We start from the raw sequence: 21,427 nt of genomic DNA on the forward strand, positions 1-21,427 counted from the left end.
CAAGCGGAAAAAAAAAAAAAGACTTTCAGAGTTTGTTTTTTTTAGGTCATTCACATGATAACAATTGGGTTACAGATAAGAGGAAATTCTGTCTCTATTCTCAAATTTCAGTAGAGAACTAAAAAAAATATTTTAAAGGTCTTTTATACAAATGTTTAAATTGCTCTAAAAAAGCATACAAATTCCAAATGCAAGCTCCCATTTCATTTTCAATGACTTTATTGAGAACATTTTGCAAATTAGATTTTACAGTTTAACATTTTACAATTAGAAATTTCATCTGCTACTACATAAGTTGCAAACTTCTCAAAACACTACAGAAAATCCTTTATTTCTTTGAATTTTTCTGTTCCATGCTGAGCTCCTGAGATATATGTTTTCTTTCAGCTTCATTTTCATCTTCCTGTGAAATAAATTTGAGAAAACATCAAAATACAAACCTTAGAGCATTTAATCACTTATACTTCATACACTTTAACTTCATTTCTCTGAAGAATTAACTATCATGATTTCAGTAATACTAGGGAAAAGGCTATAAACAAAATGGCACAATTATATAACATTTAAATATTTACAGTGGGTGCTGTTTTATACTACATGTTGACTCAATTTTTCTATATATTTTTAAAAGCAACTTATTTTATCAATGACCTAAAAATTACTTTTGGAAACACTTGCCACTAAAAAGTATCCTTTTTAGGGGTCAATCAGATATTTTTACTTCACTATTTGATTAAAAAAAAAGTAAATGTAACTTCTGAGACACTTTATGCACATTGGCATTTTTGTCTCATCCAGCAGACTTTCTTGACAGGTCTGCCAATTTCCCAATTACTTGGACCACCATATGTTATCTGAAAATCAGTCAGCTCTAAAATAGGAAACTCTAAAATGGGCATGTCAGGCAACAGAATGCTTACATCTTCTACAGTTTCGATTCTGAGTGGTGGCTTCATAATTCATAGCAGGCTCCTGTGGAACATGGTGAATAAATAAAGTGACATCACAATGTCTGCTTCCATAGGAATGAAATACATCTTGTGTTCAATATTAGATGGTGACCTCCAAAGTATAAATGAATGAGAATCTGGAAAAATACGTCACCTTACATTTTATAATCCAACTCATCATCTATGTTCTTTAACACCCAAGTACAAAGCAGTCTTGCTTTCCTATTATTCCTGAAAGGCCTTTCATTTTTATTAACTGAAGTAAAAAGCACTGTCTAACTCTTTACGAGTTAAAGTATGAATATCTTAATTTCTTAAGCATCTCTGGGAAACAGTAATTACATCAGTATCACCAAACACATAACCCTGTATCTCTTTATCTTCTTATAAAACCAAATTCAATTAAATAATTACTGAGCTTTGGTTAGTAAACTGACTTTATTAAGTAAATGCAAATCAAGATGTGTGTATATATATCTGTTTTCCATGAAAAACCACATCCTTGCCCATAAATATTAAGGTGGAGAAAGGTTCCTTTATAGACACTGTCTCTAAACTTCAACAGCAACTGTGATTTAACTTTTCTACGGCTATCAATATTATCAGTCAGCCTGAATAATTATAGATATGCTGGCTATAGAGGATGGCGTTCTGAATATCAATTTTGGCGATGTAATTTTAATATATTTTTCTACGTATAACAACCACTGACTGTTGTTTTTTTTTCAAATTTTCTCTACTGAATAGAGATATAATGTTGGATCGACTATTAAAATCTGTTAATGAACAGATAGTTTTGGGGTTTCCCTGGTGGCTGGCTTCCCAGTAGTAAAGAATCTGCCTGAAATGCAGGAGCCACAGGAACTGCGGATTTGATCCCTGGGTTGGGAAGATCCTCTGAAGGAGGGCATGGTAACCTCACTCCAGTATTCTTGCCTGGAGAATCCCATCAACTGAAGAGCCTGGCAAGCTACAGTCCATAGGGTCACAAAGTCCAAAAACGATTGAAGCAACTTAGCACACGCATGCAGTTTCCACTTTAACTCAACACTTTAACTCAAACAGAGATTACATTTTAATCATAACCTAATAAAAACCAAATCCTATTCCATATTTTCCACTGTCTTCTGGTGAAACACTGACAGAAAGTGTTACATCAGCAGGTAAAGGTGGCAAGATTTTATTAGGTAGGACTGAATGTGTCTATATGTTGCTGAAGGCAAGGTTTTATCTTTTTTATCTTATATTCCTACCATCTAACAGGGCATATTTAGTATCTAGGTGGAGTTCAATAAACGTTTCCTGAACTATTTTAAATACTGGGATTAAAGAATGAATAAAACGTGTGTGCTTTGGAAAAGCAAAATATCCTTCCTTATCCAGTGGTTACACTTCTGAGTTTACTAAAACAGTACTGAAAACAGGAATAAGCAAAAATGTTTGAAGCAACATTAGACAAAATTGCCTTTACCAAATTCATAGTCTTTAAGTTTTGAATAAAAAAAAAAATGGAGCTTTTATCATGTGAACGGTCTAGTAAGTCCCCACAGCAATATGACTTACTGGTTTAACAACTAGTTTTAACAACTAGTTTTTCCCTGAGAACTCAGAATTATCTATAATATTTACTCCCATAAATGGCAACCCACTCCAGTACTCTTGCCTGGAAAATCCCATGGATGGAGGAGCATGGTAGGCTATAGTCTATGGGGTCGCAAAGAGTCCGACACAACTGAGCAACGTCACTTTCACTATATAATGCCACTCTTTTTGTTGAATTTTTCTTAGTAATAAAGTATAGCTAATAAATGCATGTCTATTCTAATAGTACCTTCTGTTCAGGACAGGTACAAAGGTTTCTTATGATGAGAGGATGTCTTAAAATATCTTGTCTTTCTGTGCCTTTAAACTATTTATGTAAGTTAGAAAGATACAATTTCTTCTTCCTCTGCATAAAAATAGCTGTAATCTGGATATAGAAAAGGATTATGGAAGTATAGAGAAGGCATTTAGTCCCACTGATAAGAGTCCCACACAACATAATTGCTATGGTATAGTATCACCAAAATAATAAAACTAACAGCAATAGATTTTAATCAACATAAACAAAACATCGGAATTAGATATAATAAAACTCCAGAAACGATTTTAGAAGTTGTCCTGTTGTTTTTTTTTTTTCCAGAAGTGCTAACTTGTATTTCTAACGTTACATTGTCAATTTTTATAAGAACTTTATAAACAGTTCAAAATTAATAAAATCATTAAAATAGTTCAGGCAGCGAATCAAATATCATTCACTAATGGCTGCATAATGAATGAAACTACAAAGAAAGGAAGCTCTTTTACCGAAGTATTTCTTTGCTACTGGATTAATAAAGGCTGGCAAAAATTTCTTCTGATAGATGGCACGTTTTGTCACTCTTTTCTAAGACAAGACATCTGTTTGTTTCCCAGTGAAAGAAGACCCTTGCTACAAGGATCATTTTCTTAGTGACAGCCCTGACAAGTTTGACATTTGTTTTATGAAGTATTCTGAAGCAGCCAACAAGAAAATGTACCCTTTGGGGCTACTGGGAAGTAGACAGGTTTACCTCTTAATGTTTAAGCCTGTTAATTTATACTCCAGAAAGCATATGAGTATAGCAACCTTGCAGATCTGCTGTTACATGCAGAATTTCAGGAATACACACACGTAACAGTAACACTCGTAATGCCAAATCATTACATGTGATTCCTTGGCCTCCCTGCTCCTTGTACACTGACAGCATTGCTGGAGTGAGGAGAATGATAATTTCTAGGCACCCGTGGACCATGTAATTATGGACTCCAGGTGGCAACATGAGACTAAAAGAGTCATTCAAACAGAAAGTAAGTAAAAACAGTGCCATTTTCCATCTAAACTAGATCCCATAAAACCCAAAAGAGTCTTTAAATACCACTCAGCTTGCAGCATCAATTTGGAAGAGGTGGCTTTCTATTTCCCTTTATTTACAAATTTGACTTTGCTCTCAAAATAGTTGAAAGAATTAATGTCAATAAAACCTATCCATCCCACTTTTCCTTTCTCTTGAGGTAACCAATTCCAAACAAAGAGCAATTATTTTAGCAGCTGGACTTCTTAATGCTCAGGTAGTATCCAGACTCAAAATTATAGTCTATGAACAAAGATGACTCTGTATTTACCCTACAGACTGTCAAGTTTTAAATGATTTCTTTTAAAGGTTGCATTATACAAAGGGACAAACTTTCTCCATTATTTCATTTTATTTTTAAAGATGACTTTATGAGTACCTTTAGAGTAGAGAAATCTGTCAAACACTACCTTAACCAAATGATTAGGGTTAACATTACCAGTAAGGCATATTAACATCAACCCTTTGGTAAGATGCTTTACAAAGGGCATGTTAATTCTGATTTGTGGTATCCTTCCCAGCAATGCATGAACCTCAATCTAATAAGAAAACATCAGATAAATGCTCTATAAAAGAATTGAACAGTAGAAGATAACACTATAGGAAGCTGGATGAAGGGCAAATGGGAGTTATCTGTGCTATTTCTGCTACTTTTGAAAGTGAAAGTGAAGTCTTTCAGCCGTGTCTGACTCTTTGTGACCTCGTGGACTGTAGCCTACCAGGCTCCTCCGTCCATGGGATTCTCCAGGCAAAATTACTGGAGTGGGTTGCCATTTTCTTCTCCAGGGGATCTTCCCAACCCAGGGATCGAACCCAGGCCTCCCGCATTGTGGGCAGATGCTTTACCCTCTGAGCCACCAGGGAAACCCCTAAGTTTTGGTAAGTCTAAAATTATTTTAAAATTAAAAAAAAGATTTAAAAAACAAAATAGAAGTGAATACTTGATGAAAGTTTTCTAAATTCAAAGTAAGGGTGATTTATGCACAAAGATTTTATGTAAAAGAAAATTCAAGGTTACTTTAGCCTCTACATTGAAAATATACAGCTAAAATAAATTGTTGATGCTTTCCATTTTTGTACTTAAAATTCCTTTCTTAAGTACCTCAACTGTTTATTATGATGATGCTATTAATTTTTTATTTTCTTGTTTGTGCTTCCAGGCATTTTTCTTACATTTGTACTCTGAGTACAGATCACTTTCACAGTCAGAAAATATAAGCTTTATCTCCAGAAATAAGGAAGCATAATGGGAGACTGTTTTCAAAGAGAATGATGTCAGCTGTTTTAATTTTATAGCAGCAGACAAAGACATATGGTGGGAACAGTAAAATAAAGTGAGAAAGTACAACTAAGCACTAAAATATTTCTGTTTCCTTATGATATTTTCTTTAGATTTTAAATATTCCTTTAATCAGAAGAGTTCCTATAATCAGATTCAAATTAATAGTTGAAATTATCTGTATGCTTTAACTATGATCCTTTCAAAACTGCAGTATATATGCAGCTTCCAGTAAAAAATATGAAAAAACACTTAACCTGTTAATATAGAAAAGCAATATATAATGTACTCTAATCTGTGGTCAAAAATTACTCTTTCACTCATTTAAAACATACCAGATGTAACTCTCAACAGCATTTAAGACTGTGCTTTTAATACTGAAAATAAGCTAGTGCTGCACAATAGGAAAAATTTATCTTAATAACTGAAAAAATGTTGATGATAATGAAAATGTTTTAGGCAAAAACGAGCATGCTGCATGCTTCAGACTAAAATTAATTAGTTTTTAACGTTTTACAATTCCACCATAATTCTTTAAATGGTGCATTTACTTCATGGCAATAAACACTTGGATCATTAAGTAAAGTGCAAAATGTGTGTGATGTGCTACATTTAATAACCTTTGGCCCTTTTTTCTGTACTTCTGGCATTCAGTTTTCCAATGCACTGAATAAGCAATTGAAGACCACAATTAAATTTCCTGACATTGCATATTTGAGATTCTTATTTCATTTAATACAAAAGGCAATTAGTCTACCATTTTACAACTGAATCCCAACTTTAGTGGGCCATGATAAAGATACTGAAATGAACTTACAAGAAATGCTTAATTAAGTTTACAGTAAAAAGCAAAAGAGGTTTTTTTCCTATGACAGAAGTTGCATATTTAATTAGAAAGTCTAGGGCTACACTGTGAAATTACAGTAACCTGGCAAGTTCTTAGTGAACCTAGCTCAAACATAAATGCTGCTAAATAAGATGGAGCTATTTTACAAATTTTTACCTTTTTTCTGTACTTAGTGATTCAACAAAAGGAAGTTAAATATTGTCTAATATTGTAATATCTAATAGTACAAAATCATGGGCTTTATGTTAGTAGCAAGTATAATACATACATAAAAGGACAATGAGTGCTCAGTCACGTCCGACTCTTTGCAACCCCATGGATTGTAGCTCTCCAAGCTCTGTCCATGGAGTTTTCCCGGTAAGAATACTGGAGAGGTTTGCCATTTGCTACTCCAGGGGACCTTCCTGACCCAGGGATCGAACCTGTGTCTCCTGCACTGGTAGGTGAATTCTTTAACCCTGTGCCACCTGGGAAGCCCCAAAGGGATGGTAATAAATTCCTAATTTCATGTATGAGTATATATGAATTTCATATCTCATTTATTTCATTTATTAGCAATCATATCTCTCCATTTGTGATTCTGGAGATCTAGTTGAGTAAGTTTGCCCTTCTAAATCTTTAGTTGAGTAGGTTTGCACTTCTAAATGTTTAGTTTCTCTTGTTACCTTTAACTTCCTTGTGTTGTTTTTTGATGGCATGAAAATGGGATAGTTAAAAATAAGGCTTTAGATTTCCCATGTATGATTTGAGATCGAGAGAATTTCTGTGACCTGGGAAGAAAGGCCCTAAGGATTGGTCAACCATCTGGGGAGGGCATATTAAAAGGGAATGGAAAACAGTAAGTGCAAGATAAGAGTCTGGCAAAATTGAATTAAAAAAAGGAAAATGAATGATGGATGGTTAAGTGTGAGTTAGGGCAGACACTTAATGAGCATAAACCTAATTCTATAAGCTTGTATCTTCCCATAAACATGAAAAAAAAAGCACAACTTTGAAGTTTTAGGTATTCAGCAGGTTGCAAACCTGCTGGGCTTAGAAAATTTAATCATATTCTTTTCTTCTCTGACAGATGAGTTCTTATATAAGGCATATGTTTGATAACCCCTGCAGAACTTATGATCTTAAGATAATAAACTTTCCTTCTTTGGTAGGCTTCTAATATCTAGGAAATAAGCTTAGAAGTATACACTACAAATCAAATTCTATAATGGGGCAATATATTTTCAAATGAGAACAAATCCAATGTATACGAATTAAAAGCTTATGTTATATTAAGATATAACATTTTAAGAGGCTCTTCAGAAAGTATTTTTTGCATAAATCATCTATTATTCACTAAATGCAACATTACAAAAATCCTAAATGTGCTAATATTTAAAGATAATACATATGAATTTTTACTTTTCCCACAGATATTCAACGAGAAGAGACATTTCTAAATTTATGTTGTTTGATTTTTTTTCTGTCCTAAACATACACATACAAGATTAAATTTCGTCAAGCAAAAATGAGGCAAAACAAATGTCTAAAAATGTTTGAGGTAAAATAGCTCACCAGTAAAATCATAGTTCCACAGCTAAGAAATTTCTAGGTTGTATAAAAATCAGTGACTGACTCATTAAAATTTTCAGTCATACATGCACTGTTTTATGACTGGAAATTATTCAGCAATAAATGAGTTCATATACAAGCTGGAAAATACTTATATGTAGCATATTTATATTTATTAATATAAGCAATAACCATTGATATTAGAATTGGCCATTGTGGAAGAAGTGACCTTTTCAGTAATATGTGACTGCATTTTGTTTATCCTTTACAATATGATGAGAAGTTTAATGCAACATAGATTTAAAAGGTATTTTACATATAAAATATTAAAAGGATTTTTGGTGTTATATCTTTAACATATATAATATTAAAGATCAAGATGGCAGAGTAGAGGGATGTGGAACTCACCTGCTGTGTGTGTGTGTGTGTGTGTGTGAGAGAGAGAGAGAGATAGTCACTCAGTCATGTCTGACTCTTTGTGATCCCATGGACTGTAGCCCACCAGGACTGTGTCCATTGGGATTCTCCAGGCAAGAATAATGAAGTGGTTTGCCATGTCCTCCTCCAGGGGATCTTTCCAACCCATGGATCGAACCCAGGTCTCCTGCACTGCAGGTGGATTATTTACTGTCTGAGCCACCAGGGAAACCCTGACCTGCTCTAACAAATACATAAAAATATATTCTTTTAGTTTTTGCTTATCTGAGAAATTCTTGTTTTAAAATTTACTTATTATTGTTGTATTAGATGCTCAGTCATGTCTGACTCTTTGTGACTCCATGGATTGAGGGTCCTCTGTCCGTGGAATTCTCCAAGCAAGAATACTGGAGTGGGTTACTATGCCCTTTTCCAGGGGATCTTCTTGACCCAAGGATTGAACCTGGGTTCCCTCACAGCTCAGTCGGTAAAGAATTTGCCCGCAAGGCAGGAGACCTGGCTTCGAATACTGGGTTGGGAAGATCCCCTGGAGAAGAAAATGGCAATCCACCCCAGTATTTTTGCCTGGAAAATACCAGACAGAGGAGCCTAGCAGGCTACAGTGTATAGAGTCGTAAGAGTTGGACAATGACTTAGAAACTAAACCACTAACCACCACCACCTCCCCTATTGCAGGCAGATTCTTTACCATTTGAGCTACCCTAGAGGTTTGTTAGCTCTGTGAATACTAAACCAATCCTAAAAGAAATATCTAAAGGTCTTCACTAAATGGAAAAGAAGCAAGTATCTACGTGAAAGGCAAATAAATAGAAGGATTGAAGATTACTTAAATAAGCCAGCACAAATGTTAACAATAAAAAACAATGAAAAAAATTCTGTGAAAGCAATTATAACTACAATGAACAGCAAAAGGATAAAAATTAAGATGTAAAATAGGACATCATAAAATGTAGGGAGGGAAGTAAGAAAAATGTAGCTCTTTTAGAATATATTTGAGTTTATATGACTACCAGTTGAAAGCAAGTAGGTAAGCTATGGGTTAATATACTTGAAAACCAGGATAATCACAAATCAAAAACATGCAGTAACTTCACAAAAATCAAAAAGAAAGGAACTATAGCATAACAGAAAAGAAGAACATCAAACCACAAGAGAAAAACAAAAAGAAGACAGGGATAAAGAAGGAATACAGAGGAATCAACTGGAAAACAGGGTTTAAAATGGCAATAAATAATTATCAATAAATACGTTAAAGGTAAATGGACTAAATTCTCCAATCAAGACACAGACTGAAAGACTAGATAATACAACAAAAACCTTCAATATGCTGCCTACAAGAGATTCTCTTTAGGGAAGAAAATGTATACATTGAAAGCGAGGGGATAGAAAAAGGTGTTTCATGCAAATGGAAATGACAAAGCAAAAGCAGCAATATTCATATCAGGCAAAACAGACTTTAAAACAAAGGCCATAAAGAAAGACAAAGGAGACTACATAATGATAGAAAGATCAATTCAAGAAGAGGTGTATATGCACCCATTATAGAAGTGTTTAAATACATAAATAATAACAAACATAAAGGGACAAACTAATGGGAATTCAATAAGGCAACAGAGATCCTAAATGACACAACAGAACAGACTTAATTGAGATCTATAGGATAGTACATCTAAAAAGACCAGAATATATATTCTTTTCAAGTGCATATGGAACATTCTCTAGGATAAATACATCCTCTACATACTAGGACACAAAACAAACGTCCATAAATTAAGAGGACAGAAATTATTTCAAATATCTTTTCTAACTATGACATGAAACTAGATCAATCACAGAAAGAGAAACAAGGGGAAAAAAACGATTACATGGAGACTAAACAAAATGTTACTAAAAAATCAGTGAGTCAATGATGAAATCAAAGAGGAAATAAAAAATACATTGAGATAGATGACAATAAAACACAACCATACAGAAGCTATGGGGCACAGCAAAAGTTCTAAGCAATCCTGAGAAAAAAGAACAAAGCTGGAGGTATAACATTTCCAGACTTCAGACAATACTACAGAGCTACAGTAATTAAAACAGCATGGTATTGGCACAAAAACAGACATAGATCAATGGAACAGAAAAGAGAACACAGAAATAAGCCCGTATGCCTTTGGTCATGGAGAAGGCAATGGCAACCCACTCCAGTACTCTTGCCTGGAAAATCCCATGGACGGAGGAGCCTGGTAGGCTGCAGTCCATGAGGTCACTAGGAGTTGGACACGACTGAGCAACTTCACTTTCACTTTTCACTTTCATGCACTGGAGAAGGAAATGGCAACCCACTCCAGTGTTCTTGCCTAGAGAATCCCAGGGATGGGGGAGCCTGGTGGGCTGCTGTCTATGGGGTCACACAGAGTTGGACACAACTGAAGCAACTTAGCAGTAGCAGCCTCTAGTCAATTAGTCTTCTTCAACAAAGGTGACATATATAATGGAGAAAGACATTTTCTTCAGCAAGTGGTATTTGGAAAGCTGGACAGCCACATGTTAATCAATAAAGTTAGAACAGTCTTTCACACCATGCACAAAATTAAACTCAAAGTGACTTCAAGACTTATTAAGACATGACACCATAAAACTTCCAGAAGAGAACACAGGCAAAATATTCTCTAACATTGTACCAATGTTTTCTTAAGTCAATCTTCCAGGGCAAAAAGCAATAAAAGCAAAGATAAACAAATATAATCAAACTTATAATTAAGCTTATAGTCAAACTTATAAGCTTTTGCACAGCAAGAAAAGAAAAGAGTTAGTTGCTCAGTTGTTTCCAGCTCTTTGTGACCCCATAGACTACCACCCATCAGGCTCCTCTCTGCCCATGGAATTCTCCAGAAGGGAATGGGTAGCCATTCCCTTCTCCAGGGGATCTTCCTGGCCCACGGATTGAACTGAGGTGTCCTTCATTGCAGGCAGATTCTTTACTATCGGAGCCACAGGGAAACCGTAAACAAAATGAAAAAAACAACCTATGGACTGGGAGAAAATATCTCCAAATGATGCGACTCACAAGGGCTTGATTTCCAAAATATATAAACAACTCATACAACTCAGGGCCTCCTGGTGGCTCAGTGGTAAAGAATCGGCCTGCCAGGGCAGTAGATTCAGGTTTGATCCCTGGGTCAGTAAGACCCTTGGAGAAGGAAATGACAACCCATTCCAGTATTCTTGCTTGAGACACTCCATGGACAGAGAAGTCTGGTGGTTTATAATCCACAGGGTTGCAACAAGTCAGATACAACTTAGCAACTAAACAACAACAATATACAACTCAGTAACAAACAAACAACCCAATCAAAAAATGGGCAGAAGACCTAAATAGACATTTCTCCAAAGAAGACATAGAGATGACCAACAAGTACATGAAAAGATTTTCAACACTGCCAATTATTAGAGAAATGCAAATCAAAACTATATTGAGGTATCATCTCACACAGTTCAGAATGGTCATCCTGAAAAAGTTTACAAATACTAAATGCTGAAGAGGGTTTGGTGAAAAGCGAGCCCTCCTACACTGCTGGTGGGAATGTAAATTGGTACAGCCACTACGGAAAATAGTATGTGTTCTTTAAAAACCTAAAAATAGAGTTACCCTATGATCCAGCAATCTCACTCCTGCTCATATATCCAGAAAAGACAAAAACTCAAATTTGAAAAGATACATGCACCCTAATGCTCATAGGAGCACTATTTACAGTAGCCATGGAAACAATCTTAGTGTCCATCAAGAGATAAATGGATAAAGAAGTGGTACATATATACAATGGAATATTACTCATCCACAAAAAGAATGAAATAATGTCATTTGCAGCAACATGGGTGAACCTAGAGAATATCATACTAAGCAACATAAGGCAGAAAGAGAAAGATGAATACCATATGATAAAACCTGTGGAATCTGAAAAAAAAACTATACAAATGAACTTATTTACAAAACAGAAAAAGACTCACAGACATAGAAAACAAACTTATGCTTACCAAAAGGGAAAGGGGTAGGGGGAAGATAAGTTAGGAGTATGGCATTAACAGATACACACTACCATTTGTAAAATAGATAAACAACAAGGATTTACTCTACAGCACAGGAAACTATATTCAATATCTTTTAATAGCCTATAATAGAAAGCCATAAAAAATTTATTGTGTATAAATGTGTATAATCAAATCACTCTGCTGTACATGTGAACCTAATCAATACTGTAAATCAATATTCAATTAAAAAAATTTTTTTTGCTTAGTCAAGCCTTATAGTTAATATTTACCTAGACTATGTATCAAAGCACTGTCAAAGAAGTAGAATTTATATAAATGGTAATATCACAATCTTAAAGTGCTACTTTAGAGAAGAGGTAGAAGACAGTCAAAAAGTGAAAGGTAACACAAACTCCCCTCATGAAAATGATGTTATTTATATTACTTGATGTTTAGGCTTGATAACTGTCCTAGTATATAAGAAGTTATCAAAAGAAGCTGGGTGCTTCATACTCACCGTACATGTTTTTGCAACGCTTTTAAAATCAAATTTGTCTCAACACAAAAAGTAAGAACAGATAAGCAAACAGACAAATGATCTTTGTTGTAAAATCACCTATGTTGTAAATACTATAAAGTTTCTCACCAAAATAATATACAGAGGTTATCAGAGTTATGAGTAACAGTTTTAGCATTTCTGTGATATGGACAGCTCATTACAGACTCCATACTATAAACCAGTAAACTGTATTTACTGCTTGCTAGTAAAATCATAAAATCATTCAGAGATACTGAGTTACGTTTCACACATGAAATTCACTGTAGTGTTTTGAGGATTCATGAAGTTTAATAAGAACCATGAGAATCAAATTCAACTCAACGGTAAAATAATCTTCTCATTTTACAAGACTCTTCATCCCTTGACTCATATTAAACACTTTTATCTTTTAAAGATAATATTAAGTATTGAAGTAAGTTCTATTCCTAGAAATCCTTCCTTTCTTCCTCCTGCAAAAATTTATTGAACAATGACTGTGTGTCAGACATTGGGAAAGGTACTGGAAATCACAAAATTCAATGAAATGTCTTCCTGTCTAGAGGAGCCTGTGTTCCAATGTGGTAGAAGAGTGAAACTGAAAGTTGCCCAGTTGTGTCTGCCTCTTTACAACCATATAGTTCATGGAATTCTCCAGCCCAGAATACTGGAGTGGGTAGCCTTTCCCTTCTCCAGGAGATCTTCCCAACCCAGGGACTGAACCGAAGTCTCCTGCATTGCAGGTGGATTCTTTGCCAACTGAGCTATCAGGGAAGCCCAATGTGGTAGATAGGCAGTCATATAATTACAGTGCAATGGAGAAAGTATATTTTAAAGTCTATCAGGCATAAAGTGTAAAGAGAAAAACCTGAACTATGACAATATATAGGAGAGGTTTTTTTTTTAAAGAATGAGTTACATTCTAGAGTTGGGGTATGCATCAGAATAATATGTCCTCCTTCATTCTCAATGACTGCGATTCTGCATCTTTGAAACAAACACTTCTCAATGTAACTTACACTGCTGCTGCTGCTGCTTACACTGACTACTCTTTTATTAAGATCAAGTCAACATCAAAGAACTACTTCTTTGAGAAATAAACTTATGCTTAAAAGTGAATTTTTAAAACTTTACTCCCAAGTGAACAGATTAAGTTGCTGCAAATGTCTCTATTTCAAGTTGAATGCTATTTTCCCTAGAGTGAATCCATTAATCTTTTCAGTTTTATTGGAAATTAATAGCTCATTAGAGATCCAAGTAACACATTTCCTATGGCACATTAATTTTTCATGAGTGAAAAAAAGTTTGATTTTGCTTCAAAAAAATGAAAATAACATTTTAGGAAATTCCACACAGAAATTTTCTCTAGTAGTGGTACTTCATATCAGACAGAGTCCAATATAACAGCCACGTTTTCTACATTCTGACTTCAAAATAACTGTATAAACACTATTTTGCTCTTAAAAGAAAAGTTAAATGTTTTAAACTCTTTGCTTTAAACTGTTACCATAATGAAAACTAAGTACTGATACCATTGTAAATGATTGCCAAAAGTAGGCCTTGTGGTAAGTACAAAATCAGTTAAAAAGCTTACCTGAAAATGTATTTACTTAACTGATGTTTTCTATGATCAATTAGTTATTCTATAAGTATAAAGTATTTCGCTATATTTCATGATCAACACTATAAAACATTAGAAAAAATATTTGATAAAATGACATTTGAAAAACCTATTTGAAAAGATCATTCAGAGAGCTACAAAAGCCATTCATACATTTCCCCCTGGTTATTAACTGTGTGTCAGTTATTGTGATAGGTGCTAATAAGAAAAAAAAAAACAAAAACTGATATATAAGGTAGATTCTGAGCCTTATGAATCTTTTAATCTCTGTCCAAAACAATGATTACTAACTATAATTTCAATTAAGACATGTTCAATGAAAGTACAATGCTATGAACGTTTCACTAGAACAGCCTAAAAGTTTCGGAGAAGCTCGTCCTCATCCTAAAAATGACAAATACATTCAGACCTGGAGGATAAGATGGAGAGGTAAACCTAAAGTCCACACACAGACAACATCAGAAGACAAAGAAACATCTTTGATTAATTAACCCTACAACCATCTAATAGTCTTAATTCTGAATATATCAACACAAGGTATGAAATATTAAAAAGTTACATTTTCTATTACTTGCAGTTAAAGCATCCTTACCAATACAACACTGGAATCTTTGTTAATTTTCTTCTTAGTTCTCTGAATTTTCCCCATATTTTTATTTCTTTTAACTTCCTTTTATCAATGTTTTAAGAACTCTGTTACTCTTATCTGGAGATGGCTCTCAAGAGCCTCAAATGCCATCTATTTTATGTTGACTCTCCAATTTATACCTTCAGCCTGGCATATATTCCGTGTTTTAAGGTCATATGTTCACCGCTACTTGATGTCTTCACTGAACTTTTAAATGAGCACTTCAAACAGACCAGGTACAAAGCCAAACTTGCTTGCCTTTCCCCAGGCACTACCAACCTCCCTCAAAAGCCTTATACCTCTCCTGGTCTATAATTTATACAGTTGCTCAAATACAAACTCTAGGAGTCATTCTTCGATTCTTTTCTTTCTCTCATACTCCAGAGCCAACTCCTGTTGTCTCTATTACCACAGATAATACCATTTCAGTATTTCCATTTCATATTTCCCGCCAGGATTACTCTAATACCTTCCTAATCAATGGCTTCCATTTTACTGTTGTACAACTGATTCTCCATATGATAGGGAGCAATTTTTGTAAGGCATGGAGGATATCACGTCCCACCTTTGCTTGAAACCCTCCGGGAGTGCTGTATTTAGAGTCCAAACTCCTACCATGGCCTATAAAATCCTATAAAACCTGGCCCCTCCCACCTTTCTGGCTTCATCTCAACAGTTCTCCAACTTGCTTATGTTAGCTCCAAACATGCTGGTCTTCCTTTTGATCCCTGAACAAATGGCACTAGCTGTTCTCTCTGTCTTTTAACTTTATATGCCTAAGTTGTTTTGTTTTTGTTATACAGTCTTAGTGAGTTCTCTGATGTCTTGCACATGGAACCAGCCTTTCCTCCACCAACCAGAGGAAAGAACAGGAAAGAACAGTTCTTCATAACTCTTATCACAATGAAATAACCATTTACTTGCTTATTTTATACATTATCTGTCTTCCCTCACTACAGTGTAATCTCCATGATAGCAGATTTTCTCTGTCTTGCTAACCACAGAATCCTCAGAAGCTAGTGTCATTTCTACCATATCACAGTCTCAATATCTCTTTACTGTATGAATAACTACCCTACTATATAACTGCATAGGAAACAAATAGTAGTTTTGACTTTTTCAGTATTTATTAAATACAGAGTTTTCACATACACTGTATCTAATACTCACAAGTGCCAGGCAACATAAGTATTATCATTCCCACTTCCCATCCAGAAAATTGAGAATTAAAGACATTAAAGAACTACCCTGGGTAACACACCTAAAAGTGTAAGAGGACCTGGATTTAAACTCAGCTCTGTCTGACTCCAAAGAATTCTCCTTCCAGTATTACAGACAAGTAGAATTGCTTATGATCAGTAAATTTAAACCTCACTTATATTTCCAAAATACCAATAATTCTTTTTTTGTCCAACAGATACTGATCGCATTAATTGTTCAGTTGTACAAAAAGATCTTAAATCTGTCTTGCGGAAATGATTGAAAAGCAATCTTTAAATCCAAAACAGTTTAGCCATTGTGCACCTTGAAGATTATTTATAGAAATCCTGATAAACATACCACTTGCCTTTTCATTTTTTCAAGCTTTCTGACAATATTAGGATTTGTTGTGTTATATTTCCTAAATCTCATGAGGATACAGAAATGGTTGAGAACAAAAAGGGGCACTGGGGAAACGCTGCAAGAACAGTTTCTCAGAAACATAAAATTCTGCCATTACCTTGGGATGGCTGCTCTTTTGTCTTCAAATAAGCCTGTGTAAAGAAGATTTATTATCAAGGTCCATAGCTTTCTCAGTTCTTTGACAGATACCAACACAAAGGTTTACTTTCTCAGAAAGAAAAAATAGTCTCTATTTTTAAGAAAAAGGATCACAAGCCTTTACAGAGGTAGGTCCGTGAAGGACACTTGGAAACTTGTAGAAATGTTGAGAGTTCAAATTGAAGAGTCTCAAAAGAAAATCCTGGTATAATATTAAATTGAATATAAAGCTGACAAAATATAACATTTACAGAAAATTAAATTATAAATTTAAATATAAAGTAACTTTTAACATAAAAATGATCTCATAGCCACATTATGCGGCAACCATATTGTTCAATCAAATTAATTAAACATTTGGAAAGTGCTAATTTTCATAATACAGGTGTTCAACAGTTACCCAGGAAACAAATCTCTAATTCTCCATTGAAATATGAAAGTATTTTTAAAAGATGATTTTGCTTTTCTTAACTTTTAAAGATACTATCATGCATTTTATCATAGACAGAAAATACATAAACAGAGTATGACCTTTTAAATCCAATTTTATTTTAAAATTAAAAAATAAGCTGTATACTCTGAATTTCACCACAGTTTGAAATGTCTTATTGATATATGATATATCTAATTTCAAAAGAATGATAAAGCAGAATATAACTGAGCAACAGCAGGCATTGGAAACTGTGATACCATTTTGCCTCCTCTGAATGTAGCCTCACATGAATCATTGTTAGGACTCAGCACACAAGTAGTATACCCCATAATTAATTTGATTATGTACTTTATACATCACAAGCAGCTCAACAAATATGAAATAATATGTTGTTTTCTGGAAAGTTATATGGAAAGCTGGTTACATTTTCTACATTCAGAAAAAAAAGTGGGCTTCTAATATACAAAAGAAATCTACATCGTTATTTAAACTAAAATTGCTTAAAAAAAATTAACAATGTGTAGGCGCTAGTGGCAAAGAACCTGTCTGCCAATGCAGGAGATATAACAGACGCTGGTTCAATCCCTGGGTCAGGAAGATCCCGTGGAGGAGGGCATGGTGGGCTACAGTCCATAGGGTCATAAATGAGTCTGACATGACCAAAGTGACTTAGCATGCACACACAATAAAAGAATAAGGAGAAAGAAGGAACAAGGAAAACTAATGAAGAATGTCCTCCTCTCTTTCTTTCCCCTATTCTTTCAATCAAAAATTATTAAGTGAATGCCTGCTACATACTGTGCATATGTTCTGGGGAGAGAAGAACAAACAACTGATCTTTTTCAGAAAACGTATGCACTTGAATTGTAAAACTAGTTCAACTTATGCCTCCTACCTTCTCTATTCCTTGTCAACAGACACCTCTATGTTTCTTCAGAAAGTCAAATTATTTTGTTTATAAAATATTGCAAACACAGCAATAATCATAGCTATAACTTTTAGCACTTATTGAAACCCCCTGGATATTTCTTCCCGAATACACTCCTCTTCCTTTCTTTTTACCAGACATGACCAATATGCTGAACTGGACATCACTCACTGGTATGCTTTCATACCATATTTTAACATTTTATATGCATGGCATCGTATTAAACTTCTACAACTTCCAGGTTATTTTCAACACTATATTTTGCTTATTTATTTGTTATACTTTCTTAAAATAACATACATGTTTTCAGCTCAAAAACTAGCATTACAAACTAGAAACAATCCAACTAAGTTAAGGTGGTGACAGATATACCACTATTATTTAATCTTGTTTGGAGATACTGGTCAACACAATTAGAAGAGAATGCCATGAAGTATAAAATTGTAAGACGAGATAAAACTACCTCTATTTGTTGAAACACATAAAGAGAATTCAATGAGCACCTCTGTTTATGAGGAAGATCAATGGTAGGTAACAGAATAAAACAATTTAAATAGACAACTATTATGTTCTATATCCATATTCCTCTAATTCCCTTTCTAAATTTTAAGACTGATTTAAAGAAAGAATACTGTTTGCTATGTGTATTTTTAAGAAGAGCAAATCAATATATTAAAATAAGCAATTTACATTAAATACAAAAGTCAGATGCTAAGTTAAATAGATTTCTTTGGTTTTCCAGACCACTCTTCTTTATAAAGAGCCATAAAATTTTAGAGACAGAAGGGAAGGTATTTTACTTAGAGGATGGATCGTTTGATCCATTCTATTTACTCTACTGATAGAAAAGCCATTCTTAGAGCACATAACTGACCTCCCCAGGATCCCACAGCTACTAAATAGTAGAGCTGGAATCAGAATTCAAGTCTCCTAAGCTGCTGTCTGGAACTGTTTGTCATGATGAGCCAGTATTGACCATAATGAATCAGTATGATTTTAAATTAAATGCTGGTAAAAATATAGTATGCCTAAAAGCAAGACAAAAAATGTTGGTGAGGTTGTGTGTACCTAGGTATTCTAAGAATCAAAGTGATCTAACATTGTAAAATAATTGTGTGTTCTTATCCAAAGCATCTACATGAGCACAGTAGACAATGTATATGCCTCTGGCCTCAGACAAAACTAACCCAGTCCTCCTTTGACACCAACTATTGGTGTGACCTTGGGAAAAGCACATGACCTCTCAGTCTCAGTTTCCTTATACGTAAAAAAAAAAAACACAAAAACTAAAAACCTGAAAGAACACACTTTGGGGATTACAAATATGATTATGCATGCAAATTATACTAATAAAATGTTTACATTTACTAATAAAATGTGTTAACATAGTAGGTGCTCAAAACAAAGCCAGAAATTATTATTAAAGAAGTTAAAATACATTCCCAAAAACCAGGCTCGAAAGTTGAGAAAGTTGGTTGGAGAAAGTGCTTTTTCTTTTTACCAGAGTAAAAATGAACAGTTTTGCTTCCTTTTCTAACTAGAATTTTAGTTTTTCAATGCTGATGGTAACTGTAATGTTAAGAATTACTTAAACTTGTAATATAGAAGTGTTTTCTACTTGTTTATTAACCTGCAAATATGTAAATGTCTACCTACTATCTGCCAGGTTCCTTTCTAGAAGGTGGAGAAACAAGTGGTAAATAACAGGATGTCTTTGTCGTCATAGGTCTTATATTTCAACAGGAAAGAGAATAAACTGTTAGCAGATAATTTCACATTTTGATGTAGTAGAAAAAACAAAGGAAAAGAATACAATGTGTGTGAGCACAGGTTTCCTTAGATAATGCAGTCAGGGAATGTTACTATAGAGGTAGAGGGAATATTCAGGCTGAGATGCCAGTCAGGTACTAGCCTGTGAAGAGAGAATGTACAGGCACGGGGAACAAGAGCGAGGGCCTAACAGGACAAATGAGCTCAGCATGTATGACACCAGTATATGTGGCAGGAGATGCAATGTTAGGCTGATTCCATTTACAGTGAGAAGCCACTGAAGGATTTAATACCAAGTAATTTGATTTTGAGCTTTAAGGTTATTTTGCTTGCTGTATAGAGAAAGAAGGATAGGGGTTATAGGTAAGAATGAAAATAGAAAAAGAAGTCAGAAGACAACTGCAACAGTACAAATCAGAAATGATGGTGGCTTGGAGCACTGTAGTAGTGGTGGGAATGGGAAGATGTATGACATGGTTCTGAGTCAGGACAGGCTATGAGGGAGAAATCGAGGAATAAACAAAAGAGAGTAATTAGAAATGACTCCTGTTTGTGGCACACAAAAATGGTAGTAGTGAGTTGGGAAAGAGTAAGAGACAAGTATGCTATCATGGGAGTGAAGAATGATCTGGGAAAAAAAATTCTATTTCAGCAACATTAAACTTGAGACAATCTTTAGCTATCCAATGGGAACGTCAGGAAAACATCAGGATACATGAATTTAGATCTTGAGGGAAGAGTTCAGGGCTAGTATTAGAAATCTAGACGTCTCCAACTTATAGACGAGACTATATGCACTCATCAAGGGAATGGCATACAGAAAAGAAGAGGGTCCTATGGACTAAGCCATGGAAATAAAACTGGGCACAGGTGGAGTACTCAGCTAAGAAGATTGAGAAGGAGTTGCCATTTATGTAGCATGAAAATCAGGGGACTCTGCGGGTCATCAGTTCAGTTGCTCAGTCGTGTCCAACTGTTGCGACCCCATGGACTGCAGTATGCCAGGCTTCCCTGTCCATCACCAACTCCCTGAGCTTGCTCAAACTCATGTCCATCGAGTTGGTGATACCATCCAACCATCTCATCCTCTGCCATCCCCTTCTCCTCCTGCCTTCAATCTTTTCCAGCATCAGGGTCTTTTCCAATGAGTCAGTTCTTCACATCAGGTAGCCAAAGTATAGGAGTTTCAGCTTCAGCATCAGTCCTTATAATGAATATTCAGGACTGATTTCCTTTAGGATAGACTGGTTGAATCTCCTTGCTGTCCAAGGGACTCTCAAGAGTCTTCTCCAACACCATAGCTCAAAAGCATCAGTTTTTCAGTGCTCAGCTTTCTTATATATATATATATAGTCCAACTCTCACAAAAAACCATAGGCTTGACTAGATGGATCTCTGTTGGCAAAGTAATGTCTCTGCTTTTTAAAGTGTTGTCTAGGTTAGTCATAACTTTTCTTCCAAGGAGCAAGCATCTTTAATTTCATGGGTGCAGTCACCATCTGCAGTGATTTTAGAGCCCCCCAAAATAAAGTCTGTCTCTTTTTTCCATTGTTTCCCCATCTATTTGCCATGAAATGATGAGACCAGATGATCTTAGTTTTCTGAATGTTGAGTTTGAAGCCAACTTTTACACTCTCCTCTTTCACTTTCATCAAGAAGCTCTTTAGTTCTTCTTCACTTTCTGCCATAAGGGTGGTGTCATCTGCATATCTGAGGTTATTGATATTTCTCCTGGAAATCTTGATTGAGAAGTGTTA

The 21,427-nt window shown here is 34.8% G+C and overlaps 1 protein-coding gene across 2 annotated transcripts in view; it reads right to left on the reverse strand.

Moving 5' to 3' along the window:
- Positions 202–21,427, reverse strand: part of PHF14 (PHD finger protein 14) — a 196,130-nt gene continuing 174,904 nt past the window's right edge. Inside the window, exons 18-20 of one of the 2 annotated variants that reach the window (XM_013963157.2) lie at positions 16,499–16,532; positions 921–972; positions 325–403 (exon numbers count right to left, since the gene is read on the reverse strand). In XM_013963157.2, the coding sequence (XP_013818611.1) occupies positions 953–972; positions 16,499–16,532 (54 nt within the window). In that variant the 3' untranslated portion in view covers positions 325–403; positions 921–952. Of the gene's footprint in view, positions 404–920; positions 973–16,498; positions 16,533–21,427 lie in introns of both variants that reach the window. The other variant, XM_013963156.2, reaches the window with a different exon arrangement.

Source organism: Capra hircus, chromosome 4, assembly GCF_001704415.2.
Source record: "Capra hircus breed San Clemente chromosome 4, ASM170441v1, whole genome shotgun sequence".
Lineage (NCBI taxonomy): Eukaryota > Metazoa > Chordata > Mammalia > Artiodactyla > Bovidae > Capra > Capra hircus.